Here is a 23,105-nt window from a genome sequence, read left to right as displayed (position 1 = left end):
AGGTGCTATTACCAATCCTTGTTCAGTTTGCCTTGGTTGGTTGGTGGAACAATGGAAGAAGTTTTATGGGAAAGGTCAGTACAAAAGAAAGGTGATGCCGCCATCTTTGAATGATCAAACGTCTTCAGCTTCTTTTGTATCGGCTATACATCAGATTGCTCCATATGTTTTGTCACCTGGTTTTGATATTTCCCATACCCCTTCAGTTTCTTATAAAGATTTGTTATTGGAAACACCATGAGGGGTTTGGGTAATTTTGTACATAATTACACTGCTTCCTTCCCAGCAGGAAGAGGGGGAGCATCTCTTATCTTTGTCCCAGATTTCAGCCCCTGATGCACAGAGGATGGAAGGAATGTGGTCAGCATTAGGCCTATCAGGCGTACCAACCTTGGAAGGGTTGTAATCACACTATATGACATCATGCTTTCTTCCAGGTCCTTCGACCGAGTGTCCCACATCCACCTGGCCTGCAATTTATGGGGACGAACTCTACGGCAAGGGCAACAATGCCAATGTTTCCGGTGATGCAGAATTTTGGAAAGAGTTTTGCCGCACATGCAGGGATACCAGCAGTAGCTGCTCAGCGTCTCCCATCAAGCGTGGTGACGTCACAACTGACACCATCAGTGACGTCACAAACTGACATGGCTGCCACCGTGACATCAAAATCTACTGCCTCTCTCACATTCTCGTTCCCTCCGGAGACGAATACGCTTTCAAACTCGGTAGTACATGCAGTTATGAAGAAATTGCAAGCTTTAGAGGACAAAACAGATAAAGACAAAAAGAAAAGATGTGAATCGCTGTCGTCATCTTCTAGTTCAATGTCATGGCAAAGCTCGATGACGTCACCGTGTGTACCAGTCAAGCGTTGGAGGATAAGGGACTTTGTGACTGATCCTCGTGCCAAGAGGGTAAGATTAAACTTTTCTTCATCTTCGAGCGAGGGCTGTCACATCCCTGTCAAAAACGAAGTAAAGAAGGCAGTGGCTGACAAAGGTAATGACAATGACCACTGTCATGTACATGTGTTAGCACAGATGAAAGGGTTGACAGCCACTGGAATGGCGGCTGAGACAACAATGCCGACGGTGAGGACAAAACCGTTAGTAGATACACCACTGCCGTTGAGGAAATCAACAGAGTGGACATCAATACAAAGAATGGAGAACTTATACCAGTTTCTCCTGTGAGACCTTTTATAATAAGATGATAGGATGAAAAAGCTCCCATTAAAAGGTCAAATAATAAAGAGTTGGTAACCCCTCTGGGTGCACCGATGGAAGGAGCTGTTCGCCTCGACACCAGAAGATCAAAGTCAACTTCCCTGACAGCTGTGAGGAATGATAGCCCAACGACTGTTGACAATATTAATAGAAGTAGAGGAAGTTAGGTCTACTTCACGACAGCCGTCATCCTGGAGGAATAGACGGGGTTCTCTCTAGATCCACAAGTATAGAAGCATTTAGGCAGTCGGGTTCTCCTGGTGGCTATTCAAGATCGAGCCAACAATGGCAGTCAGAGATCAAAGATGCCATGGTCGCAGGGTCAGACGGCCATGAATCACATGAAAGTTTGTCAGAGGACAGGAGTGAACTAACTTCTGCGGTCGAGCAGAATGCTTTGGAATTGGAGGAAGGGGAGAATCAGGAGTTTCTGGCTTCGTATGCGGAGGTGGTTGATTAGATTCGACAATTCAATAACCTTTCAAGGAGTCCGGAGACACCTGCCAGTATACTTCAACATGATATTTGGACTGAAAAAGGATACTAAGGTGTTGTATGAATTAGTGTGTTATAACATGTTAATGCATGGATTTCTGGAAGGGATAATTCTTTATGATCAAATAGATCATTCAAGTTCCTTTCCCTTCCATTACTGAGACATAGGATATATTATGCGACACCTATGGTTCCATTATTATTAAGACAAATCAACCCAGATGTGGTAAAGTTAAAACCTGGAGTAACCTTGGATCAGGTGAAGATGGAATGCACATCAGTGACTTGTCAGGAGGCTGCTACATGAGAAGCAAAGGCTTCTGTCATTCAGACTGTTTCTTGGTTGGACCTTTGGTCAAAGGCAGTAGCTAAAATTACATCCCCAGAATCAAGAAGGAGCTTAGTGGATGAGGCAATGTTTATGAGATTGCTTCTGTCTGGTTCAAAAGCAATTTTTTACTTGACAAATTTGACTGCCAGTGTATGGGGTAATATCCTGTTGATGAGGAGAGATGCAGCATTGGCTAGATTAAGTCATACTATAGATTTGGATTCTCTATTAGCAGTTTGGAATGGGGATATCTTAGAGTTGCAATTGCTCTTGCCAAAAGGTATACTAGAAGCTGCTATGGATAGAAGAAGGATACTAATGATTAGTCCAATAGGCAGACAAATTTGAGTGCCAATGTATGGGCCAATATCCTGTTGATGAGGAGAGATGCAGCATTGGCTAGATTAAGCCATACTATAGATTTGGATTCCCTGTTAACAATTCGGAATGGGGATATCTTAGTCGCAATTGCTGGCGCCGAAAGGTATACTAGAAGCTGCTATTGATAGAAGAAGGATGTATACTAATGATAGATTAGTACAACAGGCAGTTAATAAAGCATTTGGAAGCCATGCTAATTCTAGTGAGGTGAGAACACCAACAAATACCTCAAAAGAGACCAGGGAAACATAATTCCTCCCCCAGATCAGCAAGACCCGCTTCTCCAAAGAAGTTAGCTCATCGGCCCTTTCACAATGGACCTAATAGAGGAAGGGGTATTAGAGGCAGAGGGAGAGGTTCAAGATGATAGGATGGGCGCCTCTCACCTCTCGGTCACGCCAGTTGGGGGATGCCTGGCAAATCATTGGAGGGTGTGGCAGAAATTTGGAGCAAGAGCAGTGGGTGGTGAATGTACTCGAGTCGGATGTATGATTCCATTCGACTTTACTCCACCCCTGACAGAACAACCATTACCACACCTCTTATGCTCAGGAATCTCAGAAATTTCTTATCCTGCAAGATGATGATGGAGAAGGTAACTGTAGAACAAGTAACTCTTTCTTCAAGGGGGTTTCACAGCCGTATTTTCCTTGTCCCCAAGGCCAATGGAGATTGGAGGACATTTATAGATCTGTCAACATTGAATCTGTTCATAAGGAAAACGAGATTCGAAATGGAGATCCCAAGGACAGTTCTAGCAGCAATCAGGGACAAGGATTTTATGCTGACAATAGACTTGAAGGATGCATACTTTGATCCCAGTCCATTAATCTTCCAGGAAATTTCTCTGCTTCAATCTTGCGGGGAAAGTTTTCCAATTCAGAGGCCTGTGCTTCGGATTGACAACGTCTCTCCAAGTATTCACAAGGGTATTTACTCTCGTGTCGACTTGGACACATGCTCGGGGGATCAGGTTAATAAGATAACGACTGGATGGTGATAGCAAAGTCTCAAGAAAAATTACTTTGGGAGAGGGATATCCTTCTATAGTTTTGTCGCAGCCTAGGCATTGTGATAAATCAAGAGAAGTCTAGTTTGGATCCCAGTAAAGGCCAAAGCTTTCCATTCAGACCAGAGGGTAGAGAAATGCAAGCAAGTAGTGAATGCCTTTCTAGGAAAACTAATCACAACCAGCAAAACAGTAGCAAGTAGTCCTGGGAAGTTCCTTGGAGAAGCTGGTGCCACATGGGAGACCATCTTTGATCCTTAATATGGAGGATGAAAGAGTTTTGGTCACTAACTGTAGGTCACCCATATGAGCAAATTCCCTTGTCGACAGAGGTGAAGAAAGACCTACTGTGGTGGTTGCAGGACAGCAGTCTGACAGTGGGAGTTCCCCCTTAGCAACATTTTCCGGATCTCCTGCTGTTCTTGGATGCGTGGCTCGAAGGTTGGGGCGCGCACATGGAGGAATTGATGATTTCGGGGAAGTGGGATCACAAGAACAGGGAACTCCATATAAACGTGCTAAAGTTAAAAGCAGCTTTTCTAGCACTATAGGAATTCTGGGAGAGAGTGAAAGAACACTCAGTGGTATTGATGTCAGACAATACCACAGTAGTAGCCTATGTAAACAAGCAAGGAGGCCTGGTATCTCGTCAGCTACACCTGATGACAGGTCAACTAAATCACTGGGCTGCAGAGAACTTAGTAGACATCAGGGCCAGATATATTCCAGGGAAAAGAAATGTAGTAGCTGACAAATTGAGCCACAGGGACCTGATTCTAGGAACAGAGTGGTCCTTCCATCAGGAAGTAGTAGACAGAATGTTCATCTTGTGGGAAAGGCCAATCATAGACCTGTTCTCAACCAGGTACAACAAAAAGTTGGAGGTATATTGTTCAGTAATCCCGGACGCAGATGCAGTAGCAGAAGATATTCTACAATACCCATGGGGCAATCTGGACGTATAGGCATTTCCTCTGTTTTGGCTGATCCATCAGGTTTTGAACAAGGTGATACGGTCTCAGAACCTCAAGATGACTGGTAGCCCCATTGTGGCCGAAGGCAGAATGGTTTCCGGACCTGTTGGAACTTCTAATAGATGTGCAGAGTTACCTCCCTGGAACAACCTACTGTGCCAACCACACGTGGAGAGGTACCACCAGTCAATGCAGTCCTTATCACTTCACGGGTGGAGACGGTCAAGTACCTATTGCGAGCGAGTGGCTTTTCTCAGAAAGCAGCATCACAGATGGCAGGAAATATCAGAACGTCATCAATAGCTGTGTACCAGAGAAAATGGTCTGTGTACTGTGATTGGTGTCGTAGAGGGAGCCTTTCTGCACTCAGAACCACTATTCACAGTTAGTGGATTTTCTGATATATCTCGGAGTGGATTTTCTTATATATCTCAGAACAGAAAGGCATCTGCCTGTATCTGCCATAAAGGGATACAGGGCTGCACTAGCTTCGGTTCTGTGGATAAAAGGCGTGGACATTTCTTCTTTTGTGGGAAATGTTTATGTTAATGAGTTTTGAGCAGTCCTGTTCCCTGAAGGAACTAAAAGCTCCAGATTGGGATTCAACTGTGGTACTGAGCAGCCTTACAAAACCCCCAAATGAGCTTGCGACAGTCCACAGATAGAAGCTTAACCCTGAAAGTAGTCTTCCTGTTGGCTCTAGCCTCGACCAAAAGGGTGGGGGAGCTACATGGTCTGTCTTGTGGTGAAGCCTTCTAGAGGTTGGAAGTCTTTGGTCTTCAAATTTATTCCAGAATTGGTAGCCAAAACTCAAAACCCTCAGTATTAGATGACAGATTTCCCTACTTTTCGATACCTTCTTTGGGAGAATTTATGAGCTTACTTAAAAAGAACTCGACAACTCAGACCAGGATGCCGAAGGCTTTTTGTGAGTACAGGACGGAACAAGAAGGAAGTGTCCAGGAATACAGTATCGTTTTGGTTGAGAGAAACTATCAGGAATGCATATGTAACAGAAACTGGAGTGCCAAATAATCTGGAGAGAACTAAAGCTCATGACATCAGCGGTCTGAGCACTTCTTTGGCACTCAAGAAAAATATGTCTGTGGAGAAGATTTTGAAAGTGGGTGACAACTTTCACTTCCTTTTTATTTAAAAGCTGTTGCCCATAGATCCTTGGACACTTTTTCCTTGGGTCCGGTGGTGACTGCTCAACAATTGGTATAGCTCATCCAGTACCCCTTGCGGGTCAGTTAGTGTCTAGTCTAAGATGAAGGTATGAAAGTAGAATGAATGAAAAGACTGGTCTCGCTTCTTTCCTACATTTTCTATGTACTTCTTTACATATGGGCATTAAGAGGGAGAGTACTATCATAAGCTGGAACGAGCTAGATATTCAGGTGAGTGAGACAGCCATTCTGTACAGATAATCAAGAGCATAGGATGCTTTTCAGTAGCAACACACCCCTCTCAGTAGCAGGGAGAGATTGGGGTGATAATATCCACATATAGGGACTTGAGCTTCTTATGAGAACAGATAGGTCTCCATCTTCTGTAATCCAATAAGCTATATATTGTATAAAACACCCAGAGAGGGAAACCAATAGATTCTCATATATCTTTGGTTCTGAGGTTGTAGTCCATTGTCTTAGAATGTTTTATTCAGAAATGGATGAAAGTGGCAAACTCCCAGTCAGTTAGAGAGGCTTGCCTCCTACTAATAAGTAAGTCTATCCTAATGTTAGGTGGCAAACTCCCAGTCAGTTAGAGAGGCTTGCCTCCTACTAATAAGTAAGTCTATCCTAATGTTAAGACCGAAGGTTTGTTTCGTTATATTGAATAAAAAATGACAAAAAATTTTTTTTAAAATAAATTTTATTTATTTATAAATTTAAACTAATAAAAAACTTGAGGTCTTAACATATAAAAAGGGACCCAACCTCGAAAAATGCCCCTCTAATAGTCGAAACTGGGTTGGAAGAGTAACTGATAGGTTACGGGATGCCCAGGGCATTCTGGGAACTACATTTCCCTGTGGCCGGGTACAGATGCCAATAGTCCCTGGATCACACAAGTTTTTTTTATTAATTCTACCGGTTTTCCAGCTGGTGCTAGTATTATCCTAATGTTAGGACCTAAGGTTTGTTAGTTATGAAAAATACAAATTTATTAAAAATGTAATTTTTTGTTTTTCTTCAGTTCTCCCAGATAGTTGTGAATAAATGGAACTTCCAGGTCATCCTTGAGTGTTTTGACATGTACTATATCACATCTGTAGCCATTTCCTTTTTTACCAGTAGGCCTACTCCCCTCCTCCCCCATTGTTTTTTTTTCCATCTCCACCATTCCCCAAAAATGATTTTTGTAAATTGCAAAGTTTTGGAGTGCTGAATCTGATAAAAAAAATAAATGTATTTATCAATATCATTATTGGATTGTCTTCTTCAAAACAAGATCACTGTGTTGAAGTACAGATATTTTATCCTTCACTATGTATTGGTGACAGTTTATTGATCCATATAAAAGTAGTCCTCTGCATACAAACAAGTTCATTTTGAGATCTCATTTGTAACTTGAGTTTGTAAGTTGAACAAATTAGCATTCACATCTAGCATTATAGTTAGCCTAAGGCATATACCACTGTGGTAATAAAGCTTTACATCAAGAGAGTTTGGTCTTGTGACATAAAATAAAATTTATAGTAAAAAAAAATCTAATGTTTCTTTGAATAAGTGACAATAAAATACATTATATTGAAGTTCATGTATCCCACATATCATTTGGATACTGAATTTTGTGTATAGAGGATTTCATGTTTATATAATTATTAACCCAAATGGCTTATTTTATGCAGAGATGCAGGCCACCATTACAGGTATTGTCACACAGAACATTTCCTGTATGTATATTTTAGCTAATTGCCTTTTGATTTCGCGCACTGAAGCCAGTACGTACAGGTGGAAAAACTAAAGTTGCTCATGTTTGTAGTCTTCTGGTCTAAGATTGTTATCTTTGTTGAAGAATTGAAGACAAAGTATTTATATCAATAACTTTACAAAGTAGCATTATACTACATGTGCTCTATGAATTAATTACCAAGTAAGATTTTCAGTGTTAGAAATAGACAAGGCTTGTGACATGAGGTTGGCATGCCCTAGCCATATCTACCTGAATTCTAGATATCTAGTAAAAGGTCCATGTGACAGCACCTTTTAAGTGTCACACAAGAAATTTTCTTGCTCTAAAACTTTTGACCAAGTAACTAATAAATGGTTGATTTATTTGTGCGAATCAGCTTTGTGTATTAGTGTAAATGGTGACAAACATTTAGTTATGTTTAGCTTATTAGTGTGTCATCTTTGTTACAAACATACAGCTTTGATTGTACACAAATATGAAAAAGGATACTTGCTATGTAGTACTGTACCATTTTGTGGATAAAATGCTGAAATATGCTAGAAAACATGTTGGGTACACCATCTGAACAGTTAATTAACTTACCACAAATGCCAAGTTTAGAAGAAGGATCCGTTTAGGAAATTTTTTTTTAGAATCCTCAGCAATATTTACTTGCTGAATTTTCAAAAACTTTAAAGGAGTAACTTGGACTATTCAATTATTATTATTATTTTTTTTTTTTTTTTTTTTTTTTTTTTTTTTTTTTTTTTTTTTTTTTTTTTTTTTTTTTTTTTTTTTTTTTTTTTTCATACCATGTTGTAGCTACTTGATTCTGTCAGTTTTACTTCTTTCAATGCATACGAGGGTAAAAAGTTTATTTAATTTTAACACAAGGGAAATTTACATGAGCAAAAATTAATGAAGGTAAAGCTGACATGATATCCTTTGGTCAATAAGATTGTGCGCTGAGTGAGGCAATTTTTTGCCCAAGAGAAATAAATAATCAAATTGTCATATTTAAAGTACCCATCGTTATTTTCAGATCTAGCTGAAGGGAACAATGAACCCAAACTAAATTTACGCGAGGACTATTGCATCCTTGGACTTGACAACCTTTCAGAAGAAGATCTAGAAATGGGCAGTATGATTCGAACTGGCAGTTCTGGTGGGACTAGTAGTGGATTGGGTATCATATCACGTCAGTCATCTCTTATATCCCTCCAAAATGAGCACCGACCAGATTCTGTATCTCCTTCATCATTTGGGGATGAAGATGATGAAGATATAATGGATGAATCGGATGTAGATATGAGTTAATTAAATATTTAGGATATAATTAGTATATTAAAAGTGAAATTTTAAAACTTTTAAGGCTGCAAGTTGGATTCAGGCAAAGGCCAGTGATGTGTTATTTTCTATTGTATGCATTTGTATGTTGGCCCTAAAGAGAGAGAGAGAGAAGTTTTGCAAGCTAGTATACAGTGGATGAGAGAATGTGAGATTAATTGGATTGCTAATAATCAGAAAGCAGTGAAATATGGGCATAATGCATTAGTTGAAAAACTTAGGTATAGTAATTTGTGGAAGTGGAAGAAAAAAATTTGTATACGGGATGTGTTATTGGAGCCATTTTCATGGCACAAGGGTCTCAGCCTTGGGATTCAGTACAAAGTTAAGTACAATATGTACTACTGTATCTCTAGTGGCATAGGATCATACTACAACAAAACATGAAAGGAATATAACAAGCATTGACATACTGATTTTGACATTTTCCTTTATGAACATGATAGGAATTGTTCATTTGTTTCCGTCCTTATCTTGTTTTTTTATGGTATGATCCATTAGTTTCCTGTGACTTTAGGACTGTTTATATGCAATATTTCTCATACTCAACAGCCTACCCCCTTTTTAGCATGATGAGTGCTTCTGTCATTATGACAAAAGAGGATGTTTGCTCTAGAAGACTAATACAATTATACTTCTCTCATCATCTAGTTATGTACATTACAGTAGGATCGCAAGAGACGCTTGACTTCTATCTTGAGCTCAATGTAATTTGGTACGAAGAAAATTGTTGCTATTTTTTAACTGTTGCTCAAAGTATATGGAGAATCGAGGTATAAATTAAAATCACTCCTTTTTTATCTTTTATCATTATATGCTGTTTAATTGATACCCGAGTTACTTAGTTTTGAAATGTTTGGTTGAAATATTGGTACTGTACTTATATTAAATGGTATATAATGCATGAAGAGCTAAGTTTGTTTCATCTAATTATTTCACACTCCAGCAGTTTTGTAATATTTGTTTGCTAATGCAGTTTGTCTTAGAGTATTAAGTTTGAATTTAGAATTTAATCCAAAACACTTAAGACTGAGGAGAATTAGGCCATCTGTCAACTTATATTCTTAGGTTCTCAGATCTTCAGTTCTCACTACAAACAAAAATTTTTATTTTACCTTAATATATATATCTATGTTGATAATGTACCTGAAGTTATGACTAGTCCACCTTAAACTGGAATTTCACTTATTTGTAAGTTGTGGATTATCATCGTTCAAATTGAAATTGAAATTAGAAAAAATTACAGCTATTTTTTCTGTAGACTTGGTTTGAATTTTCCATATATCAGTTTGTTTTAGGATATAATACTTGTTGAACCTACTCATTTTCCTAGTTATTATTATTATATCAGGTTATGAAGCTTAGGTACATACGAAAGTTCTTTGCATACTTCAAATCTGTATTTAAAATTTTGTTATAAAACCTAATTTATCCTTGTATTGTGCATGAAATTATAAGACTTCAGTACTTTTAATGACACATCTTGCACAAAGATGCATGATGAATTGGTACTCTTGGGAAGAATTAAAGGGGTAAGGTGGTAACACGATCTTAAAAAAACCACCAATCTCCATTATTGGAAATTATTACTTGTGTATATCTGGCTTTATTAACTTTTTCATTAGTTACAATGTATGGCTTCAATGAATGTCTACTGTACATGGAATGTGTTTTTAAGCTGATGAATGCACTTGTCAAGATTGTACCTCATTTTCTTCAGCTATGACTCCAGGAAGAGTATGTACACAATTCAGTGGTTGAAAAGATCCAAGGTCTAATTCCAGGCTCTCTCAGGAGTCTGAGAGGGTTGTGACTTTTTATGAATATAAAGGTGGAGGTAGGTTAAATGGCAAAACTTGCATGCACCTACTTAGTAATGCTGGAAGGAATTATTCAGTATTTGGCAGCCTCCTTCATGCTTCCACCAAATGATTAAAGCAACAAAATTTGTGGGAATTACAGTTACTGATTACCAATTGCTGTTGCTTATGAAGCACAGAGCAAGATTTTGATAAAGTGGCAGGAACACAATAGAAACTGTCTTAACACCATTGGAAAGGTAAGTGATACAGTATTATGTTATTTTTATGAAATTTTGTTTTTATGCCAAGACCAATTGGAAGACAAGCCAGTTGCGTAATCTACCCCCATACCTAATGTTAACAGTAAAAAAAAAAAAAAAAATGGAAAAAGTCCAAATTTATTCAAAAGGAAGTTCTACACTTGTTTCTCAAGGGATGGAATTATGTTGTGGGGGTGGGGGGGAATCTTGAGTAGGAATATATCATCAAACCAGCTGTGAAAGGAAAGTAACAGTCATAATTGTGCAAGGTCAGTGTTGCTGATTTCCTCGGAGAAAGATAGAAAATGACAGTGTCATGGGAGTCGTGAGAACGAGGACACCAGAAAGGAAAAGGTAAAGGGACAGTGAGGCAGCTAAGTAGCATAGAGGAGTTTCTAGACAAAAAGAAAGATGGTTATGGAATAGGCAAATTGAAGATACCATTTAGAAAAATATTTGACAGAGTGGTATAGGCATAATGTAGTAGGGAGGGAAACAGTAAATCAGGAAGGAGTATAAGTATTGTGAAGAAATAGCTGGGATTTAAAAAAAGAAAAAAATAAATCTTGAGTGAAATAGGTTGGTTGATAAATAACTTGGACATCCTTGATAGAAGGTCAAGGTTATGTGACATATAAATTAAAGTTATCTTAAAGTTTGGAATGAAGTTTATAAAAAAAAAAAATTATTTGCTTTATTTAAAATTCTGCAACAGTTTATCAGATAGCATGCAACCATGCACATTTAGTTAAAAAGGCAATAAATAAATGATAACCCTATTTTGAGTAAAAAAAAAAATTGTTTAAAAAAGTCATTAACCTTATCTGATTATAAACTCTTTTCTGTGAATATTCAAAATCTCATGTGTAACATGATTTCTTAAATACTGAATACACTTTAAAGAACTTAGTAGGTTTGGGTCAGCCCAATGAAAGTTGAGCATGGTGGCAGATTAAAAAAGATAACAATAATAATTATAATGAGAATTTACATAGTAAAATGTTGTAGTAGTTATTTTGATATCAGGCATGTACAGCTTGGTGTATGGTATTTCATGGGATCAAAATTAATTTATTGTTTTAAACTTAATTTTTTCAGAAAGCCAAAGGTTATGTTTTTCATTGGCATATCTTTACCTCAGAGGAGGTTATCGCTACTAGACAGTAATCATAACTTGTATATGACATCTGAATGAAGTGCGTAAATTTTTCTTAATTAAAAGTGTAAGTAAACCATAGAAAAAAAATATGAAGCCACAGATTCATTCCTGTATCGAGTCTCGGGCATTCCGAGGTGTTGAGATGTGTATTTCTGGAGATAGAAGTTCTCTCTCGACGTGGTTCGGAAGTTTGTAAAGCCGTTGGTCCCGTTGCTGAATAACCACTGGTTCCATGCAACGTGAAAACACCATACAAACAGACAAACAAACCATATCTATAGATCAATATTTGCAGTTTTATTGCTTTAATCAAATGAATCCTGACTTTTGGGGAATGTTGTTAACTGGCAAAAGTTAAATTACAGTAAGTTAAAAACATGTATCAGTAAATCATGCATAAGCAAGAATATAAGACTGTACCTGGCAATAAGGTGCACCAAATTTTCAGCTCGTGAAGATTAAATTTCTTTTCTTTTTTTCCCTATAGTACGTAATAACTGTATTATGTTGGTTGTAATCCTAATTTTACTCCATATTTTGTTCCATTTGGGATGTCATGTTCATGATGTGAAATGTTATTCCGTATTTCTAATATCTCTTATTTTAGTGTTTAGTTTTCCTTTATATGAGATATATATTATTATATAAAATAAAAGCTGTGCAAGCCTACATCCTTTACTGTGAAAGTCTTAAAATACCACATACCCCATGTATACCGAGACACTTTTGGCCAAAAAAATTTCTGGCCCAACATAGTTGGGTAGTTTAAGCCATGTGTGTTACTTTGTAAACTGTACATGTTTTTCAGTTTGTATGTATATTCCACAAAAGTTTATTTTATATTGAAATTAATGAACATAAAGTTTTTAAAAACTGAGGAAATGACAGTACAGTTGACCCCTGGCATTCGGGGGCAGTTAGGGACCAGAACCGCCTGAGAGTGACTGAAATCCGTGAATACTTGAGACCCCATCTAAAAATGCTTATAACTGCCTGTTTTAATAGTTCAAAACACCAAAACCATCTTAAACTATCATCCTAAAACACTTCATTAAATTACAGTCATCATCTTAAAACATTATCATAAAAAATATATGGCTTACAGGCATGTGTGAACACTCCAACAACTGTTACTCTTACCTAGGTGAAAACTAATCAAGCTACCCTTATATCTAGGCTTGCATGTTTTCTTTCATACAGCATTCAAGCCTTATGTTATCTTTTAACTCTTAAATGTTGAGCCGCTATTTACCAAAGTGTGTCTTGTATGCCGGCGGCGTTCGGAAATTAGCGTCAAAGCGGAAAGAAAGTTTTTTTTTTTTTTTTTAAATCACAGTATGCTTAGTTTTCAAGATTAGTTCATTTTTGGCTCCTTTTTTGGTCATTGCCTGAAGTTTAGTATGCAACCATCATCAGAAATGAAAAAAATCTCCCATATAAATATTGGAATAGTAGTATATGACAGCACCAAAAAAAATGTCATATATAATTGCATACAAATCGCGCTGTGAGCAAAACGGTGAAAGCTAAAGAGTTAATTTTTTTGTTGTATTGTACACTAAATTGCGATGATTTTGGTATATTACAAACTTTAAAACTATCAAAGCAACACAGAGAAAATATCACAAAATGATGCATGAATTCGTAACGCGTGGACGTAAATTTTTTTTTTTTTTTTTTTTTCAAAAATTCACCATAAATCAAAATATTGTTCTAGAGACTTCGAGTTAAATTTGACCGAAGGTAGAATTTTTTCTATTCATGATTTATATGAAAATATTTCAAAACTGATATAAACTACAACCATGAGTTATTTTTTGTTGTATTCTACAAGAAATTGCACTTTATGTAACGGCTAATATAAAACGGTGCAAACATTACGACAAACTGACGAAAGAATTTCTGATTTTTTCAGCAGAGTTACCGCATAGACGTAAGAAAGTTTTTTTCAAAAATTCACCATAAATCGAAATATTGTGCTAGAGACTTCCAATTTGTTGCAAAATGAAGGTAAATGATTGAATATTACTAGAATATAAGAGTTTTAGCTTACAATTGCGTTTTTCGACCATTTCAGTCGAGTCTAAGTTGACCGTAGCTTGAAATTTTGGTACTTATCGTGATTTATATGAAAATATTTCAAAACTGATAAAAGCTACAACCATGGGTTGTTTTTAGTTGTATTCTACATGAAATTACGCAGATTTTCATATATAAAACTTTATGTAACAGCTAATATAAAATGGTACAAACATTACGACAATCTGACGAAAGAATTTGATTTTTTCGCTGACGTAAGGAAAAAGTGTTTTTAAAAAATTCACCGTAAATCGAAATATTGTGCTAGAGTTTTCCAATTTGTTTCAAAATGAAGGTAAATGATTGATTATTACTAAAATGTAAGAGTTTTGGCTTACAATTGCGTTTTTCGACCATTTCAGTCGAGTCAAAGTTAACCGAAGGTAGAAATTTTGGCACTTATAGTGATTTATATGAAAATATTTCAAAACTGATAAAAGCTACAACCATGGGTTGTTTTTTGTTGTATTTTACATGAAATTGCGCACATTTTCATAATATAAAACTCTATGTAACAGCTAATATAAAACGGTGCAAAAATTACGACAATGTAACGAAAGAATTTCTGAGATGTGTCGCTGATGCTTTTTAGTGCGAGAAGAAAGAAATTCACGCATGCGCGCCTGGGTAATGCTTGTAAACAAAACAACAGCTTGGTCCGTGAACTCCCAGCATCCCTCAAGGCTCGTGATTTAAAATTTTTGGCAAACTAGGCCTATAACTATTTTTCCGCGAATATTAAAAACTTTTTGTAGTCGACGTATCGTACGTTAAATATGCACACAACAGACAATTTTAGTTGATGTATAATATGTCCAGTTGGCATACAAGGGTTAAGTATACAGTAGATAGGGGTAACATTGGTACATTCTCAAGTACAGTGAACAGCTGAGTACTGAACCCAAATATTTAAATGTGTATTGAAAAAATATGAAATTATGATAAGTTTAAGATTACGTAAATCATAAAGGTACTCACCAGTGATGAATGTTGATTTAAGATGATCATAAGTTAGTTTTGTCCGATTAATAATTGTGAACATATATATGCATAGCAAAGCAGAGGAATTGCATCTCTGGGAGATGCCTCTTCCATTTCTTGAGGTGCTTTGTCCACCAATTGCACTTCTTCAGGATGTTCCGGAGGCTTTGGAGGGCCCTACTTCATAGGCTTGAGAAACGGCGATAGGCAGTTGCTGCTTCATGCTGACGAGGTTATTATAAGGCCCCATCAGGAGCTTTTGAAAACTTTATGGAGCATTCCATATAAGAATCCCATGCCCCAGACATCTGCAGCTCCCTGGATGCCCTCATAATTCGGGACAAACGTTCTGAAGATATGCCCCCCGTCATCCTCCTTGCCCCTGAACCTGCCATGTCTTCTTTCTTACTGGCAGACTTCATTAGCTCTTCTAAATCCTGGTCCATCACTGGGTCAGAGTACGCGTCAATGAGGGTGCTGACTGAATCCTTGGTGATGTCATCAAAGCCTTCTCCACCATGAATCCTCGGCAATTGCACTGCCTTATCAATGGCTGAATATTGAATTTCATTAGGAGATAAGCCCTTGTAATTAGAACACACTCAGGCCACACTTCTTCCAGCAGACATTAAGGGTATCCTTCTTACAGTCAGATGTGGCAATTGTGAATTTACGCCAGTACTACTTCAGTGTCTGTGTCCACTGCCTTCACGAGGTAATTGAGGGAGTTCCAGGTGCAGAGTGCTTTGAAGGTATGGATCACACCCTGGTTCATAGGCTGGACATAATCAGCACCACCTTGAACTCCTCGTACAAGTCGTTGAGGTAATCCTTAACTTGAGGGGTGAAGCTCTGAATGAACCAGACTTTGGTGATGTGCATCCAAAAGATAGACAGCAAGTTCTTATTCTTATTCTTGAGGGCCTTGGGGTTTGCAGCCTTGTAAATGAGGCTTGGTTTTTCAGCATGAAGCCAGCAGCATTACCCAAGGTTTCTGCTTTGTCCTTAATGAGGTATAACTGTGAAGGTATTTTTTTAGAACAAGCCAGTCTCATCCATCCATATTGAACACTAGTTCTGAACGGTAGCCTTTGACCCTGATGATATACTTGTAAAGGTCTTGGGATATTTCACAGCTGCTTCCATATCTCCCGATGCCATTTCCCCATGCAGAGATTCTTTAGGTAAAACTGCTTCTGGAAACTGTTGAACCACCCCTTGCAGGCCCGAAAACCTTCAGGAGCCGACAATGTTCCTGCTTCTTCCTTTTCTTCTTTGGCTGGGGTCATTGAAGCCTAACAAGTCTGCAAGTTTGCTTCTTGTATGTTTACTCCTTCTGTATCATTTGAAAACTGCTGGTAGATGCTCTTATCACACAGTGAAAACTGTCTTGTCATCATTGCAGAAGCTAACATCCATGCTCTTCCTTATCACCGCTTCTTTTCTTCTTGCTGTACCAAACGGTCTCTCATTCACACCATAATGGCAGGCTACTTCGGCGTAACTTTTCCGTTCCTTAAACATTTCCAGAAGGGCTACCTTCTCCTGGAATGTCATGACATTCTTCAGGTGCTTTAGACTCTTTGCTAGAAGCCTTTGAAGAATGAGGGCATTTAGGAGGCACTTTAGCGCATGATTAAAAATATACAAAGAAGATTAAAAAAAAAAAATTTAAACACAAGATTTAATACATGAAGTCCACAGATACGTAGTGAACACTCAAAAAGCTGAGGTCCACGGGGTGAACTGTCTGAGATTCGGGTATCTGCAGCAAATCTTAACGATTAAGCCTTTTTGGGGGGGGTGTAGCCAATCAGTATCAAGGAAAATTAATTGAATAATTTGCTAACGGCAGCCATAACATGTCAAGTAGCATTGCGCTTGGGTATTTCAGCTTTCCGAGCAGCATTTTCTTTCCTGCGACCTTTGTGTTTGGAATTTGCTCATCATTTGGCAAAGCCCGCTTTTTAAGGGGGTAAAAAATTATATAGTTGCTGTTGCTTAAATTAATATTAATGTTTAGAAATGAGTAAATTTGTATAAAAAAATGTAGCCACAAAAAATAAAAATTTAAATATGTGAATTTTCCATTAATATTTTAGTTATGTTCCACAGAAAATCTGCAAATAGGTGAATCTGTTTAATACTGAACCATGAATAGGCAGGTGTCAACTGTAATCAATATGCTGTACAAAACCAAAGTTTGGTACTTCAGTGTACGTATTTAGACGGTTTGAATGCGCCCATAGCACACCAACCAAAAGAAAGCCATCAACTTTAGAGTGTTGCCACCATATATTTTGTTTTCAAAGTTTTGCTAGTCAAAATAAGGTAGTTACTTCAATACTTGGGAATATGGTAATTTATTTTTTTATCATTGCACAAAAATAAACAGAAGTGCTGATGAAAAAAAAATTTGTAGGTCAGTCCATAGGATTCTGCTAAGCCCTTCATAATTGCATTGTATAGTGACCCAGACAATGAACTAAAGAACACTGTAAATGCAGTTGTTGGTTGATTATAGTACCACTCTGTCAACAAAAATAATTTCATTGTGTTTTTGAGTGAATTTACCGCTTGCTTTGGAAAGAGCTATGAATTCTTACACATGTCAAGGTGCTACACAAAGATTTTAGATTTAATTAATGCCTAGTCCGTTGTGCCAACCCTAAGTTTGTTTTGAAGTCCAGTGGTCTGATCATGAATTTAGGCAATTTTATTGTCTGACTTTTGTTCCATCCCTCTTCTGAAAAAAGCTGATTTCAAGGAATGAGGTAAAATTTTGTTTATTAGCAGTTGAAGTTAATTTCTCTAACCAATTTTTATACTTTTGTGAGGGTCTTATTAACTGGAATTATTGGTGTATTTCTCAAACCAATGTTTATAATTTTGTAAGGTTCTTATTAACGAACTATTTATGGCAAGACTTTTTAATATTGTATAGATTTGTTAGGAAGTTATATATGAGTTACCTTGATGGAAGTGGGGATGGGACTTGTAGTGGTAGCCTCAAGATTTCTAGGGTATATGTTAAATTATTACAAACTTAAGCTGTTGAGTGAAGAAAGTCCATTTGATTTGGAGGAGTTTATTTACTGCATGATTTGTGAAATATTTGAGCAGGCACTGACATTTAAACTGTTTCAGAAAGATACTAGTAGCTGTAAAGAACCACTTTGCAATTAACTTTGAAGTCATTGTATACTGTTAGTTGGTAGGGGAATTATCTCATATTTTCCCCAGACATCCTCAAATATTTTATAACTTTTAGACCAAAAGAGAATGTTAGGAAAAAGTTTCTGGTAGGTTCATTTTTAATAGGCTAGCCACATGTTGAGAATCACGTAGGTAGTCCACTGTATTAAAACTTTCAGATAAAAATTGCCATGTCCTTTTTATTTATTGTTTTTCATTGCTTGTCTTCCAAGGAAAGAGTAAAGATTTATGTGCATTATCATTATGTTCAAAATAAGCAACTACAATGCTGGATGCCTAGGATAACTTTGTTCAACCTACAAACCAGCATTCAGGACAGAACTAGTTTGTCTGTAGAAGACTTCCTGCACTAGAAAGAAGTTCTTGAACTTTTTAAGAATAATGAGTACATTTAGTGGAATTGATCTAAAATTATAGAAAATAATACAAGCTCATGGTAGTTCAATATTAAACTTGGGGTTGGTCTGTGGGCTACAGTAAATTCATATTGTAATAACATTCCAAAATTTTAGTGGATAGATGCTGCGTTTTAGAATGGCTAACATCCAAATGAAAATAATTCCAGAAAAGCAAGCCAAGATAGGTGTGGTAAATTTAGTACTTTTAATGAATGTTTATTGTCTATATCTCTTTACAGTTACTCAGAGGTGTAGTCAAATTATTTTTGTTTATTTTCACATGTTAGATCATTTTAGTGAAAGTACAGCAGAAGATTTTTGGTTAAAGTCGTTTACCCTACCCTACAATACAATCCAACTACACCATGCAGTACGACGGTGTTAGTAGCATGGCATGAAGGTCAATAGCCATGCATAATTTTGTGATGACAAAGTTAGAACTAGTTGTGGTATGAATATTATGTTACAACTTCATGTGAAAGACATATTTGATTGAAGTTGCTTTAAATTGTTTTAATTGTAGGGGAAAACTCTCTATCGCAAGAGTATATATAATGTTCTAAAGGGTCCACAATAATACAGTGTTAAGAGTCTGTATATAATTTTTAAGACTTTACAAAAAACTTTCGAACCCTTTTTGTAAAGCCTTAAAAATTATACACGGACTCTTAACACTTTGTATTACTGTGGACCCTTTAGAACATTGTTTTAATTATTATAAAATTATTGAAATATAACAGTTTTTAAGTAATATTGTTAATAACCAGTTTTAATATATGTTCTTGGTCCTATGCCTTATCTCTTAAGGCTTATAAAGTGAATTATTGCTTTTGAAATTGGAGTTGCATACTAAAGACCGGTAATCAAAGGATGTGATACTCGATGACATATAGTCATGTGGTGGTGACATTGGTGTTAGGACTTTCTAATGGTATTATGAAACTTGGTGAAAGTGACTTCTGAATCTTGAAAGTTGGTCATGAAAATGTTACTGTTATTTTTATTTTGAACATTTTTTAAGGGAAAAATGTGACCCATTGTACTTTATAAATATAATATATTTTAATTTTGAGTTGGCCAGGTTTCATTGCAATTTTTACCCTTCTTTGAGGGTAAAGAGCTATCAGATTTATTTGGAAGCAGTCAAATAACTTCCTGCCTGAACAGGTTACACTTGTGCCATCATGTTTGATATTGAAGGCATTTTGGTGAACTAGAGTTTATTTAGTGTATGGAGACAGTCAGTACAAAGTTGTTTTGGTGCACATTGTAGTGCATAGCTTTTGGCAGAACATATTGCATGGCCCCTGGATGCCTTTTTCATGAAGCTCAATTAAATCCAAAAAATATGATCAGCCAGGCTTGGAACTGCTGCATTAAGTACTACTAGTAGTACAGACTCATTATGCAATTGTAATAGCAATTCTTCAGCTACATTTTAGTTGTAAAAATAATATGTAAGCTTTAATATCATGTTTTACCCCATTATTTTTAACATAGGTAGCAAATACTATGTTACTGCATTAAACTTTAAGTAATGCTATTTATTCATAAAAGCTTTGCTCATCTTTGTGTCTAGAACAGTGACTGGAAAGTCTGTGTAACTGCGATCCTGTTGTATGCATATGAAAACAAATTGACTATTATGGTTCTCCTAGAGTGTACAGTTGTTGAATCACTATTATGGTTCTCCTAGAGTGTACAGTTGTTGAATCACAATCAGTAAGGTAGAGATTTACATATTCCAATGGAAAAACAATTGCTGTCCAAGAATACTACGTAATCATTTGATTAGGTCTATATGCCATTAGTGATATTTATTTGTTGGAGTCATGAAAGTTGAAGATTTAAAGGAAGTTTATTTTTGTGAGCGAGCATGTATAAGAATGGCTTCATTCAAGGCCAAAAAGACATGTAAATATATAAGGCATATTCAGCCATAATTAGTGCTGGAGTTTCACCAAGTGCTTATATAGGTTATAATTTTGGACCTGCTGAAATTTGGCTGGAGTAAAACTTGACAGTGAATTGAGTAATTCCTTAAGTATGACTTATATTTGGCACTGAAAGTATTTCTTTGCTTTCAGTAAACTACAAAGGGTGTCAACTATCTGTTTTACAAAATTATGAATAGTACAAATGCTTAATTAACATTTTCTCAAATTTTGATTAATGATTGTCTGCCTGCCACTTTGTTGTGATTGAATATGTTTTACAATTTAGGTCCTTGATTAGTTAACATGACATTTATATTGAAACTAAATTTTAGTGTAGCCTACTATATTTACATATCAGGTTTACAAATCCTTCAAAATTACTAGTTTCCTACAATATTCTCAGGGTGTAGCTTGGTATTTTGAAGTATACTAGTGTAAAGTTGTGGTAGTGAAGCTGCCAAAATACAATTTCATTATATATTAAGATAATGATTCAGAGAAAAGTTCCAAGCTGTATAAACAGTAATTGCACAAGTCAAAGAAAATACGCTTTGACAAGTAATCTGCAATGCAGTCCAGTCCAGAAATTCAAATTAAGGTATGCCTTAGGTTTCTTTTTTATTTGCAATGTTATGAAATTAGAACCAGTATCTTTCCTTATGTGAAGGACCAGCATGACTAAAATTGTTTGAGTGTTTGATGTGATTCTGGGTTAGACACACCAACTTGATGTTACATTTGCCTTACTGCTTTACAAATGTTTTGTCAAGTTGCAATTTGGTCCAGGACCATTGGATGGGAATGCATGTGTTTCATGAAATCTATTTCCGCACTTAAAACCTTTGTTTCACAAGCTCTTCAAGGATCCTATCATTGTAACGGTGAGAATAGACGGTTTTCTTTAAGTTGTTATTTATTTAAATCCTGACCCGATCATATATAACCATCATACATATCCATCAGGTAAATACTTTTTCTTCTGGACGGTTGTACAGTAAATGTTAAAAATAGGAAAATAAGTAATTTACAAATAGGACATTACATTTGCAATCCCTTACTCAAAAAGTTAATACTCCAGAGTTGGTTAATAATTATCAGTTTTCCTGACATTTGGAAGAAGGCAGTAGTGACGTGACATTGCAGCCAATTTGCAGGAATTCTGCTAGATACATTGAAATGTTAAAAATTTATATTTTTCCAGCATATACTTTGGCTTGGACTTTGTTTTCATTAGAGGAAAGGATGGAAGGAGAGATCATTAACTTGATATTCACACCTCCAGACTTATTCAGGGCTCAAGTACTTTGATGAGGTATGTGCACGGTCAGGACTGGAAGACTACACAATCTGATGTGAAGCTATCACAGGTCCCAAAAACTTATCTGACGACCAGTGGGCGACATCCCTCCAGCAGAATGAAGTAAAGGTAGTCTGGCTCCCTGCCCTCATTCTTGAAATATAAAGCAGTTCTTTTGAAAGGCAAGAGTGGCCCATGCCCCTGACTTCATGTGCTCCTGAGAGAGAAGAGAAACCAGTCTTCTCAATAACCTCATGAGCCAGAAAGAAAGGGTGTTCCTTGAAAAGCTCAGAGACAAAGGATAAGAGAATGAGCCCTCAGTGTCAAACGAGAGGAAAGGCCACACAACTTTAGATCTGTAAGGAATGTGACAAAGGCTGAGTAAGCTTGTAGCACCAGGGCAGAAACTTTTGAGGGTAACAAGCTGATTAAAATTTCTCATAAGAATGGTGGTAAAGAGAGCCAACTTCTTAAGTTAGGAAGCCTGGGATCAAATTGGGCAATATCCTTTTACTGCAGAAACTGAGAGGCACTTACTCGGCTATGGTAGATAAAGAAGGCTGCAATGTGCTCAACACATTTCAATTTGGGAGACCCTTTCTACATGTCAACTGCGGGTGAGGGCCCACTTTCTTAGGTACATTTTTACAGAAGAATGACATAGATACCCACTGCCCAGCAAGAAAACCCCCTCTTAAAGGATATGCTTGATAACTTCCACAAGTGAAGGCAGAGAGCCTGAACCACTTGATGCTACTTATAAATGTGGGGTTGACACAAGGAAACTAAAGGGTGGAGAGAGGGGGAGGCACTCACAATCGATAACCCTTAGCCCCCTCTGCCCTTTCCTCTAGTGCCCCTCCCAGCCTCGCAGGGACGACATTGAGAGGAACGCTGTTGCTGTCATGATTTTGACCGAGGCTCTCACAGAAGTTGAACGCCCGGATTTGACACTAGGAGACCATCTTGCCTGCTGCTGCAGAAGGGGAGGTAGAGGATGAGAACGAGCCTCAGATTTAAATACCGCCTGACATACAAGCCTATCCTTAGTATCCGCTTGCTGCCAGTCGATCGGATCTTCTAATTGAGCTCTTAGGAATAAATAGAAGCTGTAACTCAAGGAGATCCCCATTTCAAAGGGCTGACAAGGACTCCGAATCTACTGATCCCGCCACCTTCAACAAGGCCATGTCCCTTCTAGCTATGAGGAGGTGGCCCACAAAGTCACACTAAGATGGCCTTGATATGAAATAGCCTGACAAAGAAGGAAGAACTCTGATGACAGAGGTGATGTGCCAGAATGTTCCCTCTA

General features: G+C 37.2%; 1 protein-coding gene across 1 annotated transcript in view; it reads left to right on the top strand.

Moving 5' to 3' along the window:
• Positions 1-13,574, top strand: part of LOC135212806 (transcription factor Dp-1-like) — a 185,900-nt gene extending 172,326 nt beyond the window's left edge. The window contains exon 10 of the mRNA XM_064246577.1: positions 8,360-13,574. Coding sequence (XP_064102647.1) covers positions 8,360-8,634 — 275 coding nt within the window. The 3' untranslated portion in view covers positions 8,635-13,574. The remainder of the gene's footprint in view (positions 1-8,359) is intronic.
• The last annotated feature ends 9,531 nt before the right edge of the window (positions 13,575-23,105 follow it).

This window comes from Macrobrachium nipponense, chromosome 41 (assembly GCF_015104395.2).
Source record: "Macrobrachium nipponense isolate FS-2020 chromosome 41, ASM1510439v2, whole genome shotgun sequence".
Lineage (NCBI taxonomy): Eukaryota > Metazoa > Arthropoda > Malacostraca > Decapoda > Palaemonidae > Macrobrachium > Macrobrachium nipponense.
This window is presented reverse-complemented; position numbering and strand designations above follow the sequence as displayed.